The sequence below is a fragment of the Mirounga angustirostris genome, unplaced genomic scaffold, assembly GCF_029215605.1.
Source record: "Mirounga angustirostris isolate CCGP_5_RB_7025 unplaced genomic scaffold, mMirAng1.0.hap1 SCAF_8, whole genome shotgun sequence".
NCBI lineage: Eukaryota > Metazoa > Chordata > Mammalia > Carnivora > Phocidae > Mirounga > Mirounga angustirostris.
Window position 1 is genome coordinate 110222797 of NW_026991716.1, and position 21596 is coordinate 110244392.

At 35.9% G+C, this 21596-nt stretch overlaps 1 protein-coding gene across 1 annotated transcript in view; it reads right to left on the reverse strand.

Annotated features, from left to right (window-relative positions):
• The window catches only part of THEMIS (thymocyte selection associated), a 187634-nt gene that overhangs the window by 120270 nt on the left and 45768 nt on the right, over positions 1 to 21596 (reverse strand). The window contains exon 2 of the mRNA XM_045865441.2: positions 19023 to 19181. Within this exon, the coding sequence (XP_045721397.2) occupies positions 19023 to 19181 (159 nt within the window). The remainder of the gene's footprint in view (positions 1 to 19022; positions 19182 to 21596) is intronic.

Below are 21596 nucleotides of genomic sequence, written 5' to 3' on the forward strand. Positions count from 1 at the left end.
CAAATTTTTTGACATTTTAACTTGCAGTATTCTACTCCTCCCACCCTCTTCAACTTCATACTGAAACTAACAGCCTGAATCATGGCAAAACCAACACTACTGCAGTCACAGGAGGAGGCAGAAAGTAGCTGGAATTCTTTCAAAGTTCATTCTCAGAGAACTATTCTTTTTCAACATGTCTGGTGACTCCCTGGAAGATTCTACTTGTAACATTGTCTTTATTTGATCTCATTTTGAGCTCACTCAGTAGGAGAAGACCTTCCCTAGAGAGTATTTGTCAAAAACAGTAAGAGAAAATTATTAACTTTTGTGGCTGCCTGCAATCATGTGTAACAGTTGGGGAAAAAATAGGCTAACCAAAACAGTTTAAAAGGAAAAGCTGAGAAATGAGATATCCATACAAATATTGAAAAGTTTCAATATATTCCTCATACATGTGCACATGCCTCAGACTGTGTGTATGTTCAGGACCTGAGAAGGTCCTAAACTCTCAATTCTGGCTGACTTTGAGGCTCCACATGAGCAAACAAGTAAGAATTTTTACCTGCCAAATTGAGTGTTGAAGGCATGCCCCCAAATGAACACTGAGTCCCTCAACAAAGACTGGGAGACCTCCTGGTTCTAGTTGTTTGAGGAAATCTGTGTCTAGGCATTAGTAACGCACTAAGCTAACTGAGCAGAGACTTCAATGGCCCCACATGACACAGAATACAGATTTTACAGATACAGTTTAGAAAAGTCACTCAACAACTAGCAATAACAACAAGCCCTGAGGAGGGGAGAAAATTAAATTTCTAGAGTTGCCACATTATATTGTTTAAAATATCCAGCTTTCAACAACAAATTATGAGACAGGCAAAGGAAAAAGAAAATGTGACCCATCCACCGGGGGGGTGAGGTGGGGGGCAGGGAATAATCAATAAAAACTGTTCCTGAGGGGAAGCCCAGACATTAGATTTCCTAGAGAAAAGAATTTAAATAAGCTATTTTAAATGCGTTCAAAGAACTAAAGAAAACTATGTCTAAAGAACTAAAAAGGAAGTATGAAAATGAAGTCTTACCAAATAGAGAATATAAATCAAATTTAAAGATAAATTAGTTGAGATTATCCAATCTGAGAAACAAAAATAAAAAAGTATAAAGAGAAATGAACAGAGTCTCAAAGACATATATGACACCATCAAGCATATCAATATGTGAATAATGTGTGTTCCAGAAGGAGAAGAAAGAGAAAGGCACAGAAAGAATATTTAAAGAAATAATGACTAAAGCTTCCAGAACATTAATCTACACTTTCAAAAAGCTCAACACATTCCAAGTAGGATAAACTTGGAGATTCATGTCATTCTGATCAAGCTACTGAAAACCAAAGACAAATAGGGGATTTTGAAAACAGCAAGAGATTCATTGGGTACAAGAATTTCTCAATTAAGATTAAAAGCTAATTCTTACTCTGAAACCATGAAAGCCAGAAATCACTGAGATGACCTATTTAAAGTATTGAAATAAAAGAATTGTGAACTAATTCTCTATCCAGAAAATTTATCCTTTAAAAATGAGTTTCTCAAAAAATTAAAAACAGAAATACCATATGATCCAATAATTCCACTACTATCTACCCAAAGAAAATGAAAACACTAATTCAAAAAGATATATGCACCTCTACGCTTATTGCAGCATTATTTACAATAGCCAAGATATGGAAGCAACCTAAAAGTTCACTGACAGATGAATGAATAAGGAAGATGTGGGAAGATATTATACAGCCATGTAAGATTGTGCCATTTGCAGCAACATGTATGGACCTAGAGGGTACTATACCAAGTGAAATAAGTCAGATTGAGAAAGACAGATACCATATGATATTGCTCATATGCGAAATCTAAAAAACAAATAAGCAAAAAGCAGATTCAGACCTATAAATACAGAGAATAAACTGATGGTTGTCAGAGGGGAAGAGTGTTGGGGGGGATGGGTAAAGTGGGTGAAGGGGAGTGGGAAATATAGGCTTGCAGTTAGGGAATGAGTAAGTCACAGAAATAAAAGGCACAGGATAAAGAATATAGTCAATTATATTGGTAGCTATACTAAGTACAGCATAATGTATGAAATTGTGGAGTCACTATGTTGTACACCTGAAACTAATGTAACACTGTGAGTTACCTACATTCAAATAAATAAATAATAAAATGATGGAGAAATTAAGACATCTCCAGGTAACAAAAACTGAGAGAATTTATTACTATCAAATCTGCCACATAAGAAATCTTAAAGGGAATTCTTCAGGCTGAAGGACATAAGACAGTAACTTTATTCTGTGTCCAGAAATAAAAGTAACAGCAAAAGAAACTATAGAGGTAAATATAAAAGAAAGTTTACATGTACTTTTTTATTTTCAAATATTTTTTCCTATCTAATTTAAAAGGCAATTGCATAAAGAATAATCATAAATATATATTGATGGGCACATAATGTATAAACATGTAATTTTTATGATAATAACAACTAGAAAGATAGAATAGAACTACAAAGAAGCCAAAGTTTACATACTATTGAAATTAAATTAATTAATCCAAACTAGACTGTTATAAATTAAGACAATAATTGTAATCCCCAGGCAACCACTAAAAAAACATCTAAAAATGTATACGCTAAAAAAAAAAAAAAAAAAAGCATTGGACTTCTGGTTTCTGACCTGGCATATAAAAAGTTTGGAAGTTGTCACTCTACCCTACAAAAAGTAAAAAGCCAAACAAACTGAAAAATCAACACCTATTCTTAGATCCATTAGAGAAGTGAGATCGGAGGATAAACCGATGCCTCCAAAATTGGAGAGACAAAGAAGCAAGTACAGACAACCACAACTTTCCAAAGAAACCTCTACAGGAACCAATACCAGGCTAGGAAAATCTAAACTATAATTGCTGAATTGCTAGAAGCTCGGAATGGACAAGTCTGAGAGTAAAAAGATCCAGGGTCCCAGTCATAAGGGAGCTCCCATAATTTTGTAAGTTTTACCTCTAGGTCTTGACCAGACTCTCACAGTAAATATCAGAGAAAAATCTCCTCATACTTCTGTCAAGGGAAAGGTAAAACAAACAAACAAACAAAAATTTCAAAATAGGTGAGAACAGTCTATTCTTCTTAATAAGGCCTACCCTTAAAAGACACTATTGGTGTTTTATTAGGACTAACTGACCTGGGGGAAGGAAAATATGTAACTAACACCCACTCCAGCCTTCCATTCAGAGAAAATGTACAACTAAAGCCCACTCAAGTCTTTCCATTTAAGGAAATGGAAATACCCAGATCTGCTCTAGTCTTCCACATGAGAGAAGAGAAATGCTCAACCCACTGTAACCACCCTTTCCCACATAATGGGTGGGGAACAAAACTGAGAAGCACTTGTACAGTTCATGGTTCAGAGGCACAGGCCTGTAAAAATACTGAGACCTTATCATAGGGCTATAGAATGCTTCCCTCCTACCACAACTTACTGTTAGATTCTGAAGTCCTATTAACTACAGTGTCTTTTTACCCAGTACATCATGTCTGGTTATCATGAAAAAATTAAAAGATATACTGAAAGGCAAAAAAGACAACTGAAGAGACAGAACAAGCATCAGAAGCAGACTCAGATATGGCAGGGATGTTGGGATCATCAGACCAGGAACTTAAAACAATTATGAATAAGATGCTAGGACCCAAATGGATAAAGCAGAAAACGTGGGCAATGTAAGCAGAGATAGAGAAACCTAAGAAAGAACCAAAATGAAATGCTGGAGTTCAAAAACATTACAAAAGGAATAAAGAATGCCTTTATTTGATGGGCTCATTAGTAGACTGGACATAGCTGAAGAAAGAATCCCTGAGCTTGAGGATATATCAATAGAAATTTCCTAAACAGAAAAGAGAAAACAAAAACAAAAATACAGAACAGAATATCCAAATACTGTTGAACACCAACAAAAGGAGTAACATATGCATAATGGGAATACCAGAAGGAAAAGAAAGAGAAATAAGAACAGAAGAAATACTTGAAGCAACACCTGAGAATTTCCCCAAATTAATGTCAAATGACAAACGACAGTTCCAGGAAGCTTGGGAAACACTAAACTGGATAAATGAAAACAAACAAACAAAAAACACCAACTATACAGGAATATCATATTTAAACTGCAAAAAACCAAAGATAAAAAATCATGAAAGAAGCTAGAAGAATAAACTCATTACCTACAAAGGAACAAAGAATTATATCCAACTACTCAAAAACCGTGCAAGCAAGAGAGTGGAGTGAAATATTTAAAGTGTTAAGAGAAAAAAAAAATTAACCTAGAATTCTGTATCCTGAGCAATAATCCATCAAACATGAAGGGAATTTAAGATTTTCTCAGACAAACAACTAGGAATTTATTGCCAGTGAACCTGCTTTGCAAGAAATTCTGCAGAGAACAGAGAAATTATACAGGTCAGAAACTTGGATCTACATAAAGAAAGGAAGAACATCAGAGAAGGAATAAGTGAGGGTAAAAAAAAATTTTATTTTCTCATTATTAATTGATCTAACAGAGTGCCTGGGTGGCTCAGTTGGTTAAGCATCTGCCTTCAGCTCAGGTCATGATCCCAGGGTCCTGGGATTGAGCCCCACACCGGACTCCCTACACAGCGGGAGTCTGCTTCTCCCTCTCACTCTCCCTCTGTGTTCTCTGTCTCTCAAATAAATAAAATCTTTTTTAAGAGTCCATTATTAATTGATCTAATAGATAAAAGCTTGTTTGTAATAATAGTATCAACAATGTATTTAATTATGTATGCTTAGGTATAGGTATATGCTTATGCATGTTTATGTATAAGTAAAATAAATGACAGCATTGACACAAAACACAGGAGGAATGAATTGGGAATATTTTGTTATGATAAAGTACTTACACTGCATGTGAAGGAATATGATGTTATTTGAAACTAGACTTGGCTTAGTTGTAAATGTATATTGCAAACCCTATGTCAACCACTAATAAAAATTAATTTAAGTATCATAAGTATAATAGATATGCTAAGAAAAGAGAGAAAATGGAATCATACAAAATGCTCAATTAAACCTACAAAAGGCAGAAAATGTATGAAAGACAAAAATAGGAACAAAGAACAAAGGCAACAAATAGTAACAAATACTGTAGACATTAAAGCAACTACAGTTGACCCTTGAACAACATGGGTTTGAACTATGAAGGTCCACTTATACACAGATTTTTAATAACAATTTATTTTCTCCAGCTTACTTTATTGTAAGAATACAGCATATAACACATATAACCTATAAAATGTGTTAATTAACTATCTACGTTATTGGTAATGCTTCCAGTCAACTGTAGGCTTTTAGTAGTTAAGTTTTTAGGGAGCCAAAAGTGATATGCAGATTTCAACCATGTGGGGGAAATCACTGCTCCTAACCTCTGCATTGTTCAAGGGTCAACTATATAGCAATAATCACTTTAAATGTCAATGGTCTAAATACAACTAAAAGACAGAGATTATCAGAGTCAGTCAAATTACAAGACCCAACTATATATTGTCTATAGGAAATCCATTTTAAATATAAAGACACAGGGATGCCTGGGTGGTTCAGTTGGTTAGGCATCCGATTCCTGGTTTCAGCTTAGGTCATGATCTCCAGGGGCGTTGAGGCTGAGCCCTGCATCAACTCCAGGCTCAGCACGGAGTCTGCTTGAGATTCACTCTCCTTCTCCCTCTCATTCTATGGAACAGCATTACTCTAATACCAAAACCAGACAAAGATATTACAAGAAAAAAATACACACCAATATTTCTCATAAATATAGATGCAAAATCTTCAAAAAAAAAATTAATAAATCAAACCCAACAATGTATAAAAAGAATTAGACACCACAACCAAGTGGGATTTATTCCATTATGCAAGGATGGTTCAACATCTGAGAGACAACTAATGTAATCCATCACATTAATAGGGCTGAGAAGAATATATGATCATATAAATAGAAAAAAAGTGACAAAATCCAATATCCATTCAAGATAAAAACAAACAGCAATAACAACAAACTTCTCAGTAAATTAGGAATAGAGCAAAACTACCTCAGCTCAATAAAGAAAATCTTTAAAAAAATACCTACAGATAACATCAGATGTCATGTTAAAAAAGAAGTTTTCTCACTAAGATCAGGAATAAGGCTGTGATGTCCCCTCTCTCCACTCCTTTTCAACATTGACCAGAAGTCCTAGCTAATGTGATAAGACAAGAAAAGGAAATAAAAGGTATACTGAGTGAGAAGAACAAAATAAAACTATGTTCACAAATAATATGATTGTCTATGTATAAAATCTGAAAAAATTGACCAAAAAACTCCTCAAATTAATAACTGAGTATAGCAAGATTATAGGATAAAAGGTTAATATGCAAAAGCAATCACTTTCCTATATACTAGCAATGAGTAAGTGCATTTTAAAATTAAAAACATAATAACCCTACATTAGCACCCTAAAAATGAAATAGTTTGGTTTAGATGTAACAAAATATGTACAAGGTCTACGTTAGGAAGCTTACAAAATTATGATGAAAGAAATCAAAGAACTAAATAGATGGATATTACATGTTCATAAATGGGAAAATAATATTATTAAGATGTCAGTTTTTCCCAACTGAAAATACAGATTCAATGCAATGCCAATCAAAATCACAGCAAGTAATTTTATGGATATTGAAATTGATGCTGTAATTTATATGAAGAGGCAAAAGACCCAGAATAGCCAAGGAAATTGAAGAACAAAATCAGAGAACTGACCCTACTCAACATCAAAACTTAATATAAAGTTACAGTAATCAAGATAGTGTGGTACTGGTAAAAGAATAAACAAACAGATCAACAGAACAGAATTCAGAACCCAGAAATAGACCCATATAAAAACAGACAAATGATCCTTGAGAGAGAAGTAAAGGCAGTACAATGGAGCAAAGAAAGGTTTTCATTAAATGATGCTAGAACAACTGGACATTCAAATGAAAACAAATGAATATGGACACAGATCTTACACCCTTCACAAAAATTAATTCAACATGGATCACAGACCTAAATGTAAAATGCAAATCTATAAAACTTTGAGAAAATGACAGGAGAAAATCGAGGTGACCTTGGATTTGATGAAGACTTTTCAATTATGACACCAAAGGCACAATCTATGAAAGAAATAATTGATAAGCTAGGCTCCATTAAAAAAAAAAAAAGTTGTGTTCTGTAATTAATACTGAACGAAAGGACAAACCACAGAATGGGAGAAAATATTTGCAAAAGGACTTATATCCAAATATATATAGAACTATTTGAAAAAGGACTTATATCCAAAATATACAAAGAACTATTAAAATTCAACAAGAAACAAACAACCTGATTAAAAAGTGGGCAAAACCCTGAACAGACATTCCACCCAAGAATATATACAGATGGCAAATAAGCATATGAAAAGATGCTCAACATCAAATGTCATTAAGGAATTGAAAATTAAAACAATAATGAGATACCAGAGGTATATATGTATTAGACAAAATCCAAAACACTGACTACACAAAATACTGATGAGGATGTGGAACACCAGAAACTCCCAATCACTGCTGGTGGGAATGCAAAATGGCACAGCCATTTTGGAAGACAGTTTGGCAGTTTTTTTAAACTAAATATATTCTTACCATATGGTCTAGTAACTATGTTCCTTTGTACTTAGCCAAATGAGTTGCAAACACAACCACCTGCACATGAATGTTTATACTATCTTTATTTATAATTGCTAAAATGTAAAAGCAACCAAGTTCTTCTTCAGTAGGTGAATGGCTAAATGAACTGTGGCACATCCAGAAAATGAAATATTATTTAGCACTAAAAAGAAATGAACTACAAAGCCATAAAAAGACATTAGGATATTTTGATATCAGGAAAGCTGTAGCATATTTGGGGGCAGCTAGTATATGGAAAAATCTCTATCTTCTGCTTGATTTTGCTTTGAACCTAAATTGCTCTATAAAATGGAGTTTTAATTTTAAAAAAGGCAGGGAAGAGGATTAAAATGGTACACTAGAAAATACCGATTTAACAAAAACACCAAAAAGCCTAAGACATATGGAAAACAAATAGCAAGATGGTAGATGTAAATCCTACTTTATCAGTAATTACATTAAGTATAAGTGGATTAAACACTCCAATTGAAAAGCAGAAATTGGCAGAACAGATTAAAAACATCATGTTTGCTGCCCACAAAAGATATACTTTAAATTCAAAGACACAAATAGTCTGAAAGAAAAAGAACACAAGAAGATAGATCAGGGGTTAGGCAAGACAGTGGAGAGTAGGGGACCTCGTTTCATCTGGTCCCTTGAATTTAGCTGGATATCCATCAAACCATTCTGAACACCCATGAATTCAGCCTGAGATGTAAGAAAATATATTTGGAACTGTACAAATAGAAAAGCGACTGCTTTTTGCAAGATAGGAGGTGCAGAGTCGTGAATCTGTGTGGAGATATTGGAAGATAAATGGAGGGGGGAAGGGAGCCTCCATAAGCTGGCTACTGAAGAGTGATATAACACTGGAGTGCAAAATCGGAACCCTTAGAAATCTGCTCCAGTGAGAGACATCCCTTTCTGAAAAGGGCTCAGGGGATGAAAAGGGCAGAATTCTATGTGGGTCATTGTGGTCTCAGGATCCCAGGAGACACAGAATGAAAAGGGGTGCCTGAACCGATAGAGTGCCCAAGCAGTGGAGCAGAGAAAGTGGTTATGGTCAGCGAGCCCAGGAGGGGTCTCAGCTCGAGTTGCCATAAACGGCGAGCCAGGCCAGTCCGGTGACCGCTCTTTGCATGAGCACCATGAAAAGGACTGGAATGTGCAGGCCATTTGCCATCCCTTGGGAGGGGCGAAATGGTTGCACCCACGACCAGGCAACTGCTCTCAGAGCGGGGACGGCCCCTGGAAAGGACAGTGGAACAGCACCCAGCCGTGACTCAAGAGCAGCAGAGCAGGTTGCATGCATGAGCCCGCAACTACTCGCAGTCCCAAGGACACAAAGGGCAGTGGCACTCAGGGGTCCCTGGGACTCCCCTCAGGAGGACTGCAGTGGACTTGCACTACAAGAGTCTGTGGAGTTTGGCACACACTAAAGTGAAAACTGTTTGTCCCAGAGGGTTTACTGAATAGGTGGAATGAGGATCTTTCGCCTCTGGGCTGGAGATCTGGCACAGTCATTTTTGCTCTGATGCTCTGAAGAGGTGTGGAAAGCCTCCAGGGAACAAAAGTCACACAGACGACTAGCTTACACTGAGCCCAGACCCCTGACAAGGGGTGAGGCAGCTCTGCCCAGGGAAAGACATCTAAGAAACAGCACAGCAGGCCCCTCCCCGAGAAGACAGACTGGAAGAACAGGTGGACTACAACTTTATGGAACCCACAAGAATAAAACTGTAGCACCAGGAGAAAATAGTATATTGAGCTCCAGGTGTTCTCATTATGACTCATTTATCTTTCAGTCTAAAATTTTCCATTTCCTTTTTTTACCTTTTTCCCATTTTAACTAGATTCTTATTTTACCCAAGTTATGTTTTTAAGTCGCTTTTTAATGTTTATTTTTTGCATCTACATTTTATAGATACATGCTTCATTTTAGTCCTTTTTTCACTCTATTCAATTTTATATATATATATATATATTTTTTTTTTTTTTTTCAATTTTGGGATGTAGTGTCTTCTAACACACAGACCAAAATTCAATCAGGAACAAGAACAAGTGGATCACCCTGCTTTGTCCACCCTGCGAGATTATAGTCTCTCTTCCCTCACCCCTTTGTTTTGTTTTGGTTTGATTTGGTTTGGTTTGGTTTCATATGCTTTTCTGTGGTGGCTTCCGACCACTTTGGATTTGTCGAGGGTGTATTTTGCTTGGGTCGTGGTTGATATTTTGGACTCCGCTCATTAGCTCACCCATCTGTCTCTGGGCAAAATGACTAGAAGAAGGAATTCACAACAAAAGAAAGAAGCAGAGGCAATGTTCTCTGCCACAGAGCTAATCAATATGGATATAGATAAGATATCAGAGATGGAATTCAGGATAGCAATTATAAAATTAATAGCTAGGCTTGAAAAAAGCATAAATGACAGTACAGAATCTCAAAGGGTGGAAATGAGATCTAATCAAGCTGAACTTGCTATGAAGAGATGCAGTCTAAATTGGATGCTCTAACAACTAGGGTAAATGAGGCAGAAGAAAGAATAAGTGACCTAGAAGACAGGCTGATGGAAAGGAAAGAAGTTGAAGAAAAGAGAGAAAGATAACTAATAGCCCATGAAGAAAGGCTTGAGAAATTAATGATGCCCTAAAATGAAACAATGTCAGAATTACTGGGTGCCCGAGGTGAGGAGAGAGAGAGGGCCATAAGGTATATTTAAGCAAATCATAGCTGAGAACTTTCCTAATCTGGGGAAGGAAACAAGCATTCATGTCCAAAAGGCAGAAAGGACTCCTCCCCAAATCGATAAAAATAGATCACACCCCTACATAGTGAAGCTTGCAAATCTTAGAGAAAAAGAAGCTATCCTGAGAGCAGTTAGGGAGAGGAGGTTCCTTATGTATGGAGGGAGGAACATCAGAATAACATCAGACCTATCCACAGAAACCTGGCAGGCCAGAAAGGGCTGGCAAGATATATTCAGGGTGCTAAATGAGAAGAACATGCAGCCAAGAATACTTTATCCAGCAAGGCTGTCATTCAGAATGGAAGGAGAGATAAAGAGCTTCCAGGACAGACAGAAACAGAAAGAATTTGTGACCACCAAGCCAGCCCTACAAGAAATATTAAGGGGGATACTGTAAGTGAAAAGAGACCCCAAGAGTAACACAGACCAGAAAGTAACAGAGACAATCTACAGAAACAGGGACTTTATAGGCAATACAATGGCACTAAATTCATATCTTTCAATAGTTACTCTGAATGTAAATGGGCTAAATGCTCCAACCAAAAGATACAGGGTATCAGATTGGATAAAAAAGCAAGACCCGTGTCTACAAGAGACTCTATTTTAGACCTAAAGACACCTCTAGACTGAAAATGAGGGGTGGAGAACAATTTACCATGCTAATGGACCTCAAAAGAAAGCTGGGGTAGCAATCCTCATATCAGATAAATTAGATTTTATTTATTTATTTATTTTTTAAAGATTTTATTTATTTATTTGACACAGATAGAGCACAAGTAGGCAGCACGGCAGGCAGAGGTAGAGGGAGAAGCAGACTCCCTGTTGAGCTGGGAGCCCAATGTGGGACTCAATCCCAGGACCCTGGGATCATGACCTGAGCCGAAGGCAGATGCTTAACCTACTGAGCCACCCAGGCGCCTCGATAAATTAGATTTTAAACCAAAGACTGCAGTAAGAGATGTAGAGGGACACTATATAATACTTAAAGGGTCTATCCAGCAAGAAGATCTAACAATAGTAAATATTTATGCCCCCAACATGGGAGCAGCCAATTACATAAATCAGTTAATAACCAAAGTAAAGAAACAGATTGATAATAATACATTAGTACTAGGGGACTTTAACACCCCATTCACTGCAATGGACAGAGCATCTAAGCAGAAGATCAACAAAGAAACACAGGCTTTGAATGACACACTGGACCAGATGGACTTAACAGATATACAGAACATTCCATCTTAAAACAACAAAATACTCATTCTTCTCGAGTGCACATGGAACTTTCTCCAAAACAGATCACATACTGGGTCACAAATCAGGTCTCAACAGACACCAAAAGATTGAGATTATTCCCTGCATATTTTTAGACCACAATGCTTTGAAACTTGAACTCAATCACAAGAGGAAATTTGGAATGAACTCAAACACTTGGAGGTTAAATAGCATCATGCTAAACAATGAATGGGTCAACCAGGAAATTAAAGAACTTAAAAAATTCATGGAAACTAATGAGCATGAAAACACATTAGTTCAAAACCTCTGGGATACAGCAAAGGTGGTCCTAAGAGGGAAGTACAAAGCAGTACAAGCCTTTCTCAAAAAATTAGAAAAATCCCAAATACACAAGCTAACATCAAACCTAAGGGACCTGGAGAAAGAACAGCAAATAAAGCCTAAACCAATCAGGAGAAAAGAAATAATAAAAAAGATTAGAGCAGAAATTAATGAAATAGAAACCAAAAGAAGAATAGAACAGATCAACAAAACTAGAAGCTGGTTCTTTGAAAGAATTAATAAGATTGATAAACCTCTGGCCAGACTTATCCAAAAGAAAAGAGAAAGGACCCAAATTAATAAAATCATGAATGAAAGGGGAAAGATCATGACAAATACCAAGGAAATACAGACAATTTTAAGAACATATTATGAGCAACAATATGCCACAATAGGCAATCTGGAAGAAATGTATGCATTCCTGGAAACTTATAAACTACCAAGACTGAAACAGGAAGAGGCAGAAAATCTGAACAGACCCATAACCAGCAAGGAAATTGAAGTAGTAATCAAAACCTCCCCAAAAACAAGAGCCCAGGGCCAGATGGCTTCCCAGGGGAATTCTACCAAACACTTAAAGAAGAAATCATACCTATTCTACTGAAGCTGTTCCAAAAAATAGAAATGGAAGGAAAACTTCCAAACTCGTTCTATGAGGCCAGCCTTACATGGATCCCCAAACCAGACAAAGACCTCATCAAAAAGGAGAGTGACAAACTAATATCCCTGATGGACATGGATGCCAAAATACTCACCAAGATACTAGCCAATAGGATCCAACAGTACATTAAAAGGATTATTTACCATAACCAAGTGGGATTTATTCCTGGGATTCAAGGGTGGTTCAACATTCTCAAATCAATCAGTGTGATAGATCACGTTAATAAGAAACAAGAACCATATGATCCTCTCAATTGATGTAGAAAAAGCATTTGACAAAATACAGCATCCTTTCTAGATTAAAATTCTTCAAAGTATAGGGATAGAAGGAACATGCCACAATATCATAAAAGCCATCTACAAAAAGCCCACAGCATCATTCTCAATGGGGAAAAACTGAGAGCTTTCCCTTAAGGTCAGGAACATGACAGGGATGCCCATTCTCACCACTTTTGTTCAACATAGTACTGGAAGTCCTAGCCTCAGCAATCAGACAACAAAAAGAAATAAAAGGCATTCAAATTGGCAAAGAAGAAGTCAAACTCTCTCTCTCAGCAGATGACATGATACTTTATGTGGAAAACCCAAAAGACTCCACCCCAAAATTGCTAGAACTCATACAGGAATTCAACAATGTGGCAGGATACAAATTCAATGCACAGAAATCAGTTACATTTCTATACACTAACAATGAAGTGACTGAAGAAAGAGAAATTAAGGAATCAATCCCATTTACAATTGCACCAAAAACCGTAAGATACCTAGGAATAAACCTAACCAAAGAGAAAGGATCTGTACTCTAGAAACTAGGGAACACTTATGAAAGAAATTGAGGAAGACACAAAGAAGTGGAAAAACATTCCATGCTTATGGATTGGAAGAATAAACATTGATACAATGCCTGAACTGCCCAGAGCAATCTACACATTCAATGCAATCCCTATCAAAATACCATCGACATTTTTCATAGAGCGGGAACAAACAATCCTAAAATTTGTATGAAACCAGAAAAGACCCCAAATAGCCAAAGGAATGTTGGAAAAGAAAACCAAAGCTGGGGGCATCACAATGCCTGACTTCAAGCTATATTACAAAGCTGTGATCATCAAGACAGCATAGTACTGGCACAAAAACAAACAAATAGATCAATGGAACAGAACAGAGAGACCAAAAATGCACCCTCAATTCTATGGTCAACTAATCTTTGACAAAGCAGGAAAGAATATCCAATGGCAAAAAGACAGTCTCTTCAATAAATGGTGCTGGGAAAATTGGACAGCTACATGCCAAAGAATGAAACTGGACCATTCTCTTACACCATACACAAAGATAAACTCAAAATGGATGAAAGACCTAAATGTGAGACAGGAATCTATCAAAATCCTAGAGGAATAGGCAGTAACCTCTTCAACCTAGGCCACAGCAACTTCTTGCAAGACACATTTCTAAAGGCAAGGGAAACAAAAGCATAAATGAACTATTGGGACTTCATCAAGATAAAAAGCTTCTGCACAGCAAAGAAAACAGTCAACAAAACTAAAAGACAACCTACAGAATAGGAGAAGATATTTGCAAATGACATAACAGATAAAGGCCTGGTATCCAAGATCTATAAAGAACTTAGATTCAGTACCCAAAAAAACACAAATAATCCAGTCACAAAATGGGAAGACATGAATAGTCATTTCTCCAAAGAAGACATACAAATGGCCAACAGACATATGAAAAAATTCTCCATATCACTTGCCATCAAGAAAATACAAATCAAAAGCACAATGAGACACCACCTCACACCAGTCAGAATGGCTAAAATGAACAAGTCAGGAAACAACAAATGTTGTCAAGGATGCAGAGAAAGGGGAAGGTTGCAGAGAAAGGGGAACCCTCTTACACTTCTGGTGGGAATGCCAGCTGGTATAGCCACTCTGGAAAACAGTATGGAGGTTCCTCAAGAAGTTAAAAATAGAACTACCCTATGACCCAGCAATTGCAATAGTGGGTATTTACCCCAAAGATACAGACGCAGTAAAAAGAAGGGGCACCTACACCCCTATGTTCATAGCAGCTATGTCGACGATAGCCAAATTGTGGAAGGAACTGAGATGCCCTTCAACAGATGAATGGATAAAGAAATTGTGGTTCAGATATATAATGGAATATTACTCAGCCATCAGAAAGGATGAATACCTACCATCAACATCAACATGGATGGAACTGGAGGGTATTATGTAAGTGAAATAAGTCAATCAGAGAAAGACAATTATCATATTGATTCATTCATATGTGGGATATAAGGAATAGCACAGAGGATCGTAGGGGGAGGGGGGGAAACTGAAGGGAAGAAATCAGAGAGGGAGACAAACCATGAGAGATTCCTGACTCTGGGAAACGAAGTGAGGGTTGTGGAAAGGGAGGTGGGTGGGGGGATGGGGTAGCTTGGTGATGCGCATTAAGGAGGACATGTGATGTGATGAACACTGGGTGTTATATGCAATTAATGAATCATTGAACACTACATCAAAAACTAATGATGTATTATATGTTGGCTAATTGGATTTAAATTAAAAAAAGACAGATCATGCAAATAGTAACCAAAAGAAAAGTGTAGCAACTACACTAATATCAGACAAAATAAAGCTCAAAACAAAAATTTTCCTAGAGACAAAGAATGGGGCACCTCATCAAGAAGAGATAACAATTATAAGCACATATACACTTAATATCATAACCCCAGAATACATGAAGCAAAAGTTGACAGTAATAGTTGGAACTTTCAATAATGGATAGATCTAGACAGAAGATTCTCAGGGAACTGGAAGACTTGAACAATACTATAAACCAACAGACGTGTAGAACACTACACCAAACAACAGCAGAATACTCATTCTTCTCAAGTGCACATGAAATATTCTCCAGGATAGGCCATGCGTTAAGCCATAAAAAAAGTCTGAAAAAATTTAAGAGAATTGAAACCATATAAAGTATGTCTTCTGACCTCAACAAAATGCAATTAGAATCAGTAACAAAAGAAAATTTCATAAATTCCCAAAAAAGAAAGGATGTTAAATAGAGTTTAAAAAAAGAGATGTTTCTGTTCAAATTAATAAAAAAATGTTAATGGCCTTAATTTCTCTTTCTCCCTAGTGCTGAGGTAGAAGAATTACTTCTATATCTGGGATCCTCTTTGAAAGAAAGTATTCTGTAATCATCACCTATCACTTTTCCCCTCCACTTTAGCCCTGATCTTTACATTAAAACTAATTTTGTAAATAAATTTTTCTAACTGTTGCTCAATTGATACAAGCTGATCATGTCAACTGAAAACTCAAAAAATTCTAAATAGCAACTCCCCAAATTAAACTGCTAGTCAAAAGCTAAGTGGGAAACTGGCTTTGCAAATTTTGGATTTGCCAATCTCCATAATCATGTGAGCTAATTCCCCTATAGTAATATATATAATATAATATAATATAATATAATATAATATAATATAATATAATATAATATAATATAATATAATATATATAATATATAATATATATAATATAATATAATATAAATAATATAATACAAATTCCAAAAAAAGCTAAGTGTTTTCACTACTCTCATAAGAAACACTCCTTCTACTAGAAGATTCTAGTCATTTTAACTTAATAAATATTTATTATTTACATCTTCTCCTAAACACTGTGGGGATTATAACAGTAAATGAGATTCAGATTCTGTTGTCAGCAATGTTGTAAGCTGTTAAGCAATTGGTCCTCTAAGACAAGCACACAAATAACCTCAATTACATTCAAAATGTGATAAATGCAATGATTAGGGCATGAAAGAGTATAGTTATTCAAAAAGGGAATTGTTACATTCAATTAGAATACTCAAGGAAAGCTTCTCATAAAACAATGGTTTGCAACCTTGACTGCTCATTAGTATCACCCTGGTCACTTTAAGATACTTTGGTAACCAGACTTTATTCCAGACTAAATAAATTAAAATATCTCAGGCAATTGGCCCGAGCATCAGGATATTTTAAACCTCCCTAGGTGATTTCCAGTGTGCAGCCAAGTTTGAGAACCATTGCTATAGAGGATGGGGGTAAGGAAGGAGTAAACAGAACTGAAAAATAGGTAAGATTCCAGTTGAAAGGAAGAAGATACTGGAAAACTTGGAAGAATCCTCTTCTCACATAGCTAATTTATTTTCATTCTCCAAATCTGAGCTCAGGTATAACATTCTTTCAAAAGCTTTGAAAAACTTGACTCCACTTGATAATAATGGTATAAAACCTGACACTTTTTATAGTCCTTGCTATACGAAGTACCATTGTGAACACTTTAAACATATTTCAATATTCACTCCTCCCCAAAACACTACAAGATAGATAGTATTATTATTCCCATTTTACATGAGAGGAGAGTAAGTAAATTGGCAAGGTTATACAACTAAGAAGTGGCAGAGTTGGAATTCAAATATATATAATGACTCCAAAATCCATGTTCTGAAACATGACCAACTAGAGTTAGATATTCCTTATCAAGACTCTCATGGAACCCATGCATATCTCTTCTTCTCCTTCTCCTTCTTTTCTTCTTTCCTCCTCCCCCACCCCCTCCTCCTTCTTTTTTTTTTTTTTTTTGGAACCCATGGATATTTCAATTGCACCACAAATCACATCATATTGTAAATGTTTACTAGATTTTTCTCTTCCACTAATCATTTATTCACTCATTTCACTCATTCATCCATTCAGTAAATGACTACTGAAAAAGTGCTTGGAACTAGATATAAAGTCATATATGTCATACTTTATTTGTCAAAAAGTTTTAGTCTAGAGGAGGTCAGCAAACTACAGTTCACAGGCCAAATTCTGCTGGCCACCTATTTTTGTAAATACATTTTTACTGAACCACAGCCATGTCCATTAGTTTATGTATCATCTACAGCTTCCTTCATGTTACAGCATCAGATTGGAATGGTTGTGACAGAGATCATCTGGTAGCAAGATCTAAAATATTTACCATCTGTTTCTTTATAAAAAACATTTGCCAACACCTGGTCTGGAGAATAAGACAAATAAGAAAATCATTAATGACTACCCAATGCTATTGGTGAACAAGATATATGGAAACATAAAAGAGAGATACCCAGAGTAGGTTAGAGCATCAGCAGAAGTATTCCAGAAGATATGATATTTGAGCTAATTTGGGAAGGGTGAGTAGAATTAACTAGAAAAAGAAGAGCAACCAGATGTGTCAGTAGGATCCTACTGGGAAGTTTAGCAATGATCCAGGGAGCAAGATTCTACTTACAATAGGAATAAAGAGAGTAAATATGTTTAAGAGATATTAGTCCTACATAACTTTGTAAAGTATTTTTGATTCCTTCATTCTCACTAGAATAGCAAGTAATGCATACAGTTAGAACTCATTAAGTATTTGTTAACAGAAAATATTAAGTACTAAGTGAAGGATATTTATTAAAAAGGGGAAAAATAATTTGCCTTTTATTAGTCCTTAAAAAGCACTGATGTGAAGAAAAATGAACACTCATGCACTACTGGTGGGAATGCAAATTGGTGCAATCACTGTGGAAAACAGTATGGAGTTTCCTCAAAAAATTAAAAATAGAATTTCCATATAATCCAGTAATTCCACTACTGGATATTTATCGAAAGAATACAAAAATACTAATTAAAAAAGATACATGCACCCCTATGTTTACCGAAGCATTATTCACAATAGCCAAACTATGGAACTATGGAATCAGCCCAAGTGTCCACTGATAGATGAGTGGATAAAGAAGATGTGGTGTATACATATGTGGTGTATATATACTGGAATATTATTCAGCCATAAAAAAGATGAAATCTTACCATTTGCACATGGAAGGATCTAGAAAGTATAATGCTAAGTGAAATAAGTCAGTCAAAGAAAGACAAATATCATATGATTTCACTCATATGTGGAATTTAAAAACAAAACAAATGAAACAAAGAAAAAAGAGACAAACCAAAAACAGACTCTTAACTATAGAGAATAAACTGATAGTTACCAGAGGGGAGGTAGAGGTGGGGGGATGGGTGAAACAGGAGAAGGGGATTAAGAGTATACTTATCAAGATAAGCACTGAGTAATGTATGGAACTGCTGAATCACTATATTGTACACCTGAAACCTAACACTGCATATAAAAAAATAAAAAAGAATTCTAATTTTTTCACCCACTACCCTAGAGTGAAAAAAAGCTACCACTTGTTTTCAATTGTATAGATGTATATTAACAATAGTTTTATAAATGTGAAATGGTTACAAAATACTATACCTGGAAAATTCATAGGCAGCTCAAATGGTTGTAAAGACTCACAACCCTCAGTATGCTCACAAATTTCAGCTATGATCTTCTTAATTTTGAGACCAGTAATTTTAATCACTTCTCCTGTTGACAAACAGCATTCATTTCCAAACATTTCATAAATGGAACCTAAAAAAAAGGAAGAGTTAAAACAGCCTTTAAAAAAAGAATTAGGGGTGCCTGAGTGGCTCAGATGGTTAAGCGTCTGCCTTCGGCTCGGGTCATGATCCCAGGGTCCTGGGATGGGGTCCCACATCGGGCTCCCTGCTCCTTGGGAGCCTGCCTCTCCCTCTACCTCTCTCTCTCTCTCTGTCTCTCATGAATAAATAAATAAAATCTTTAAAAATAAATAAATAAATAAATAAATAAATAAATAAAAATAAATTAAAAAGAATTAAATAAGGAAGAACAAAGTAGGAGTTGAAAGCTTCATATATTGTTTTTATTCAGTTCCTCTCCTAGCTACCTACTAAACAGGAATTTAATCAAGCTTGGTAAAATGTACAGCTTGTACCAAGAAAAATATTAGATTTTCACTTCATCCACTGGGCAAAGTATAAACAACCTTATTTTTGTTATTATTGTAAAGTAGATTCATGGTTTCCTCAGCACCTTTAGCTCATCATTCCAAGGTCAAACCACAAACACGCCTTCCATTGCTGGGATTTATGATCTATTTTTGCTGGGTCACAGAATTAGGCTCATATGAGTCAACAATGATCTAAGTTTGTATTGCAAACAAGGTTGTAATGCAATCCAAGACTCAAAGACAGAGTCTATACACCAGGGCCTTATATTAAGAGCATCTTATCTATTTATTAAACCCGTTTCTCTTCATCATCATGAATATAAGACTTTCTGTCCATTGTATCTCTTGATTTTTGACAAGCTGGAAAGACCTCTTGGTATCTTTATGGCAATAGGGGGCAGACCAGCCCAGATAAACTGAAAAGCTTCATTTTAGTTTAGAATTTCAGTCTCTTTCCTAACAAACCTCTTATCATAGATACTAAAGCTAAGCTTTTCATCCATTTATTTTCTTTTTCTATCTCCTGATGGAAGAAGAGTGTGCACTGAAATAACCAGAAAATGAGCAACAGAAAAGAGAGGCAAAAATTCTGGATAATCTACCCCAAGTAAAAAGGGAACAACCCAAACATTGCATCTCTAAGACATTATTACTTTACAACTGAACAGTAAATGAAAGGTTGACGTAAAAAAAATATTATAGAACTGTGGGGATTTAAACATATCAATTTTTCCCTACCTCCAATATGAGTTATATCCTCTATCCCACATTAAAATGTGAACAATATAAGTATGAGATTTCAGGTTGGTTTGCTTTCCGAATTCTTCTCTACTGAACCCCCTCCTCATAGAATCTTACCTGATATACAGCACCTAAAACATTTTTGTAGCATAAATGGTTATCATAAAAGTTATTAAGCCGGGCATCCAATCTAACATTAAACAACTCCATGATTGTATCAGAGTGTCAACAGGGAACAGGGGGCACACTCAAATTAGAATAATTTAAGGAGATTTTAACAAAGGGGCAATTTACACAGAGGCACAGCCAGTTCTAGGTAACACAGGAAAATAAATATCCTGACCTCACTCTTCTCCTTCCATTTGATCCTCTGCCAGGGTACGTCCCTTCCTTTGGCCAAATTCAGCCAGAAGCCAGAGGACAAGGAAGCTACTGATGCCACCACAGAAGTCAGCCTCCAAGGTAGAGAGTGGAAATGGAAGTCCAGCACACCTTTCTTACTGCCCATTATTGAATAAGGACTATTTTTGCAAATATGCTAGTATATTTGCTCCTCAAGTTCTGAGTATATACTTCCATAACTCCCTCCTCTTCTAATGCTATTCCCTTAACTATGTATGTGTTCATACCTCTCATTAACTCCCATACATAGTGTTGTCAGCTATCTCAAATCTTTTGCGGAACAACTGGGATATTAAAGACACAGTAATAAATCTATAGTGACATTTTCCAATCCAGTGAACTTCGAACAGTTATTTTCTATGATCCTCATTTGGCAATTAATCACATACTAACATTTTATATCTTCAGTATTATCTCATCCTGTACTTAACTTTTTATGACTTTAGTTATTACTCCCAATTCAAACTTCATGAAAGAATATACTGCATTATATTATTGCATAACTACAACACATCAACTGCCGTTCCTCATTCATTCCACAAACTTTAATGGAAACCTACTATGTGTCAGGCATTGTGATTGGCAGTAGGTAACAGAGATAAAATACATAATCTCTTCCTCCCATGAAATGTTGTCTTGAAGCAAGCAGACAAGTCAGCCGACACTACAAATAAATTATGAGAAAGTTATAACATAAGAAATACAGGGCATTGTGAGAGAATACTGGAAGCATTTAATTAAACAATTACAATGTAAAGAGATTAGGGAAGGATTCCTGGAGGAGACCACGACTGAGCTGAGGGTTTTTTTTTTTTTAAGATTTATTTATTTGAGAAAGAGAGAGAACATGGGGGGTGGTGGGAATAGGCAGA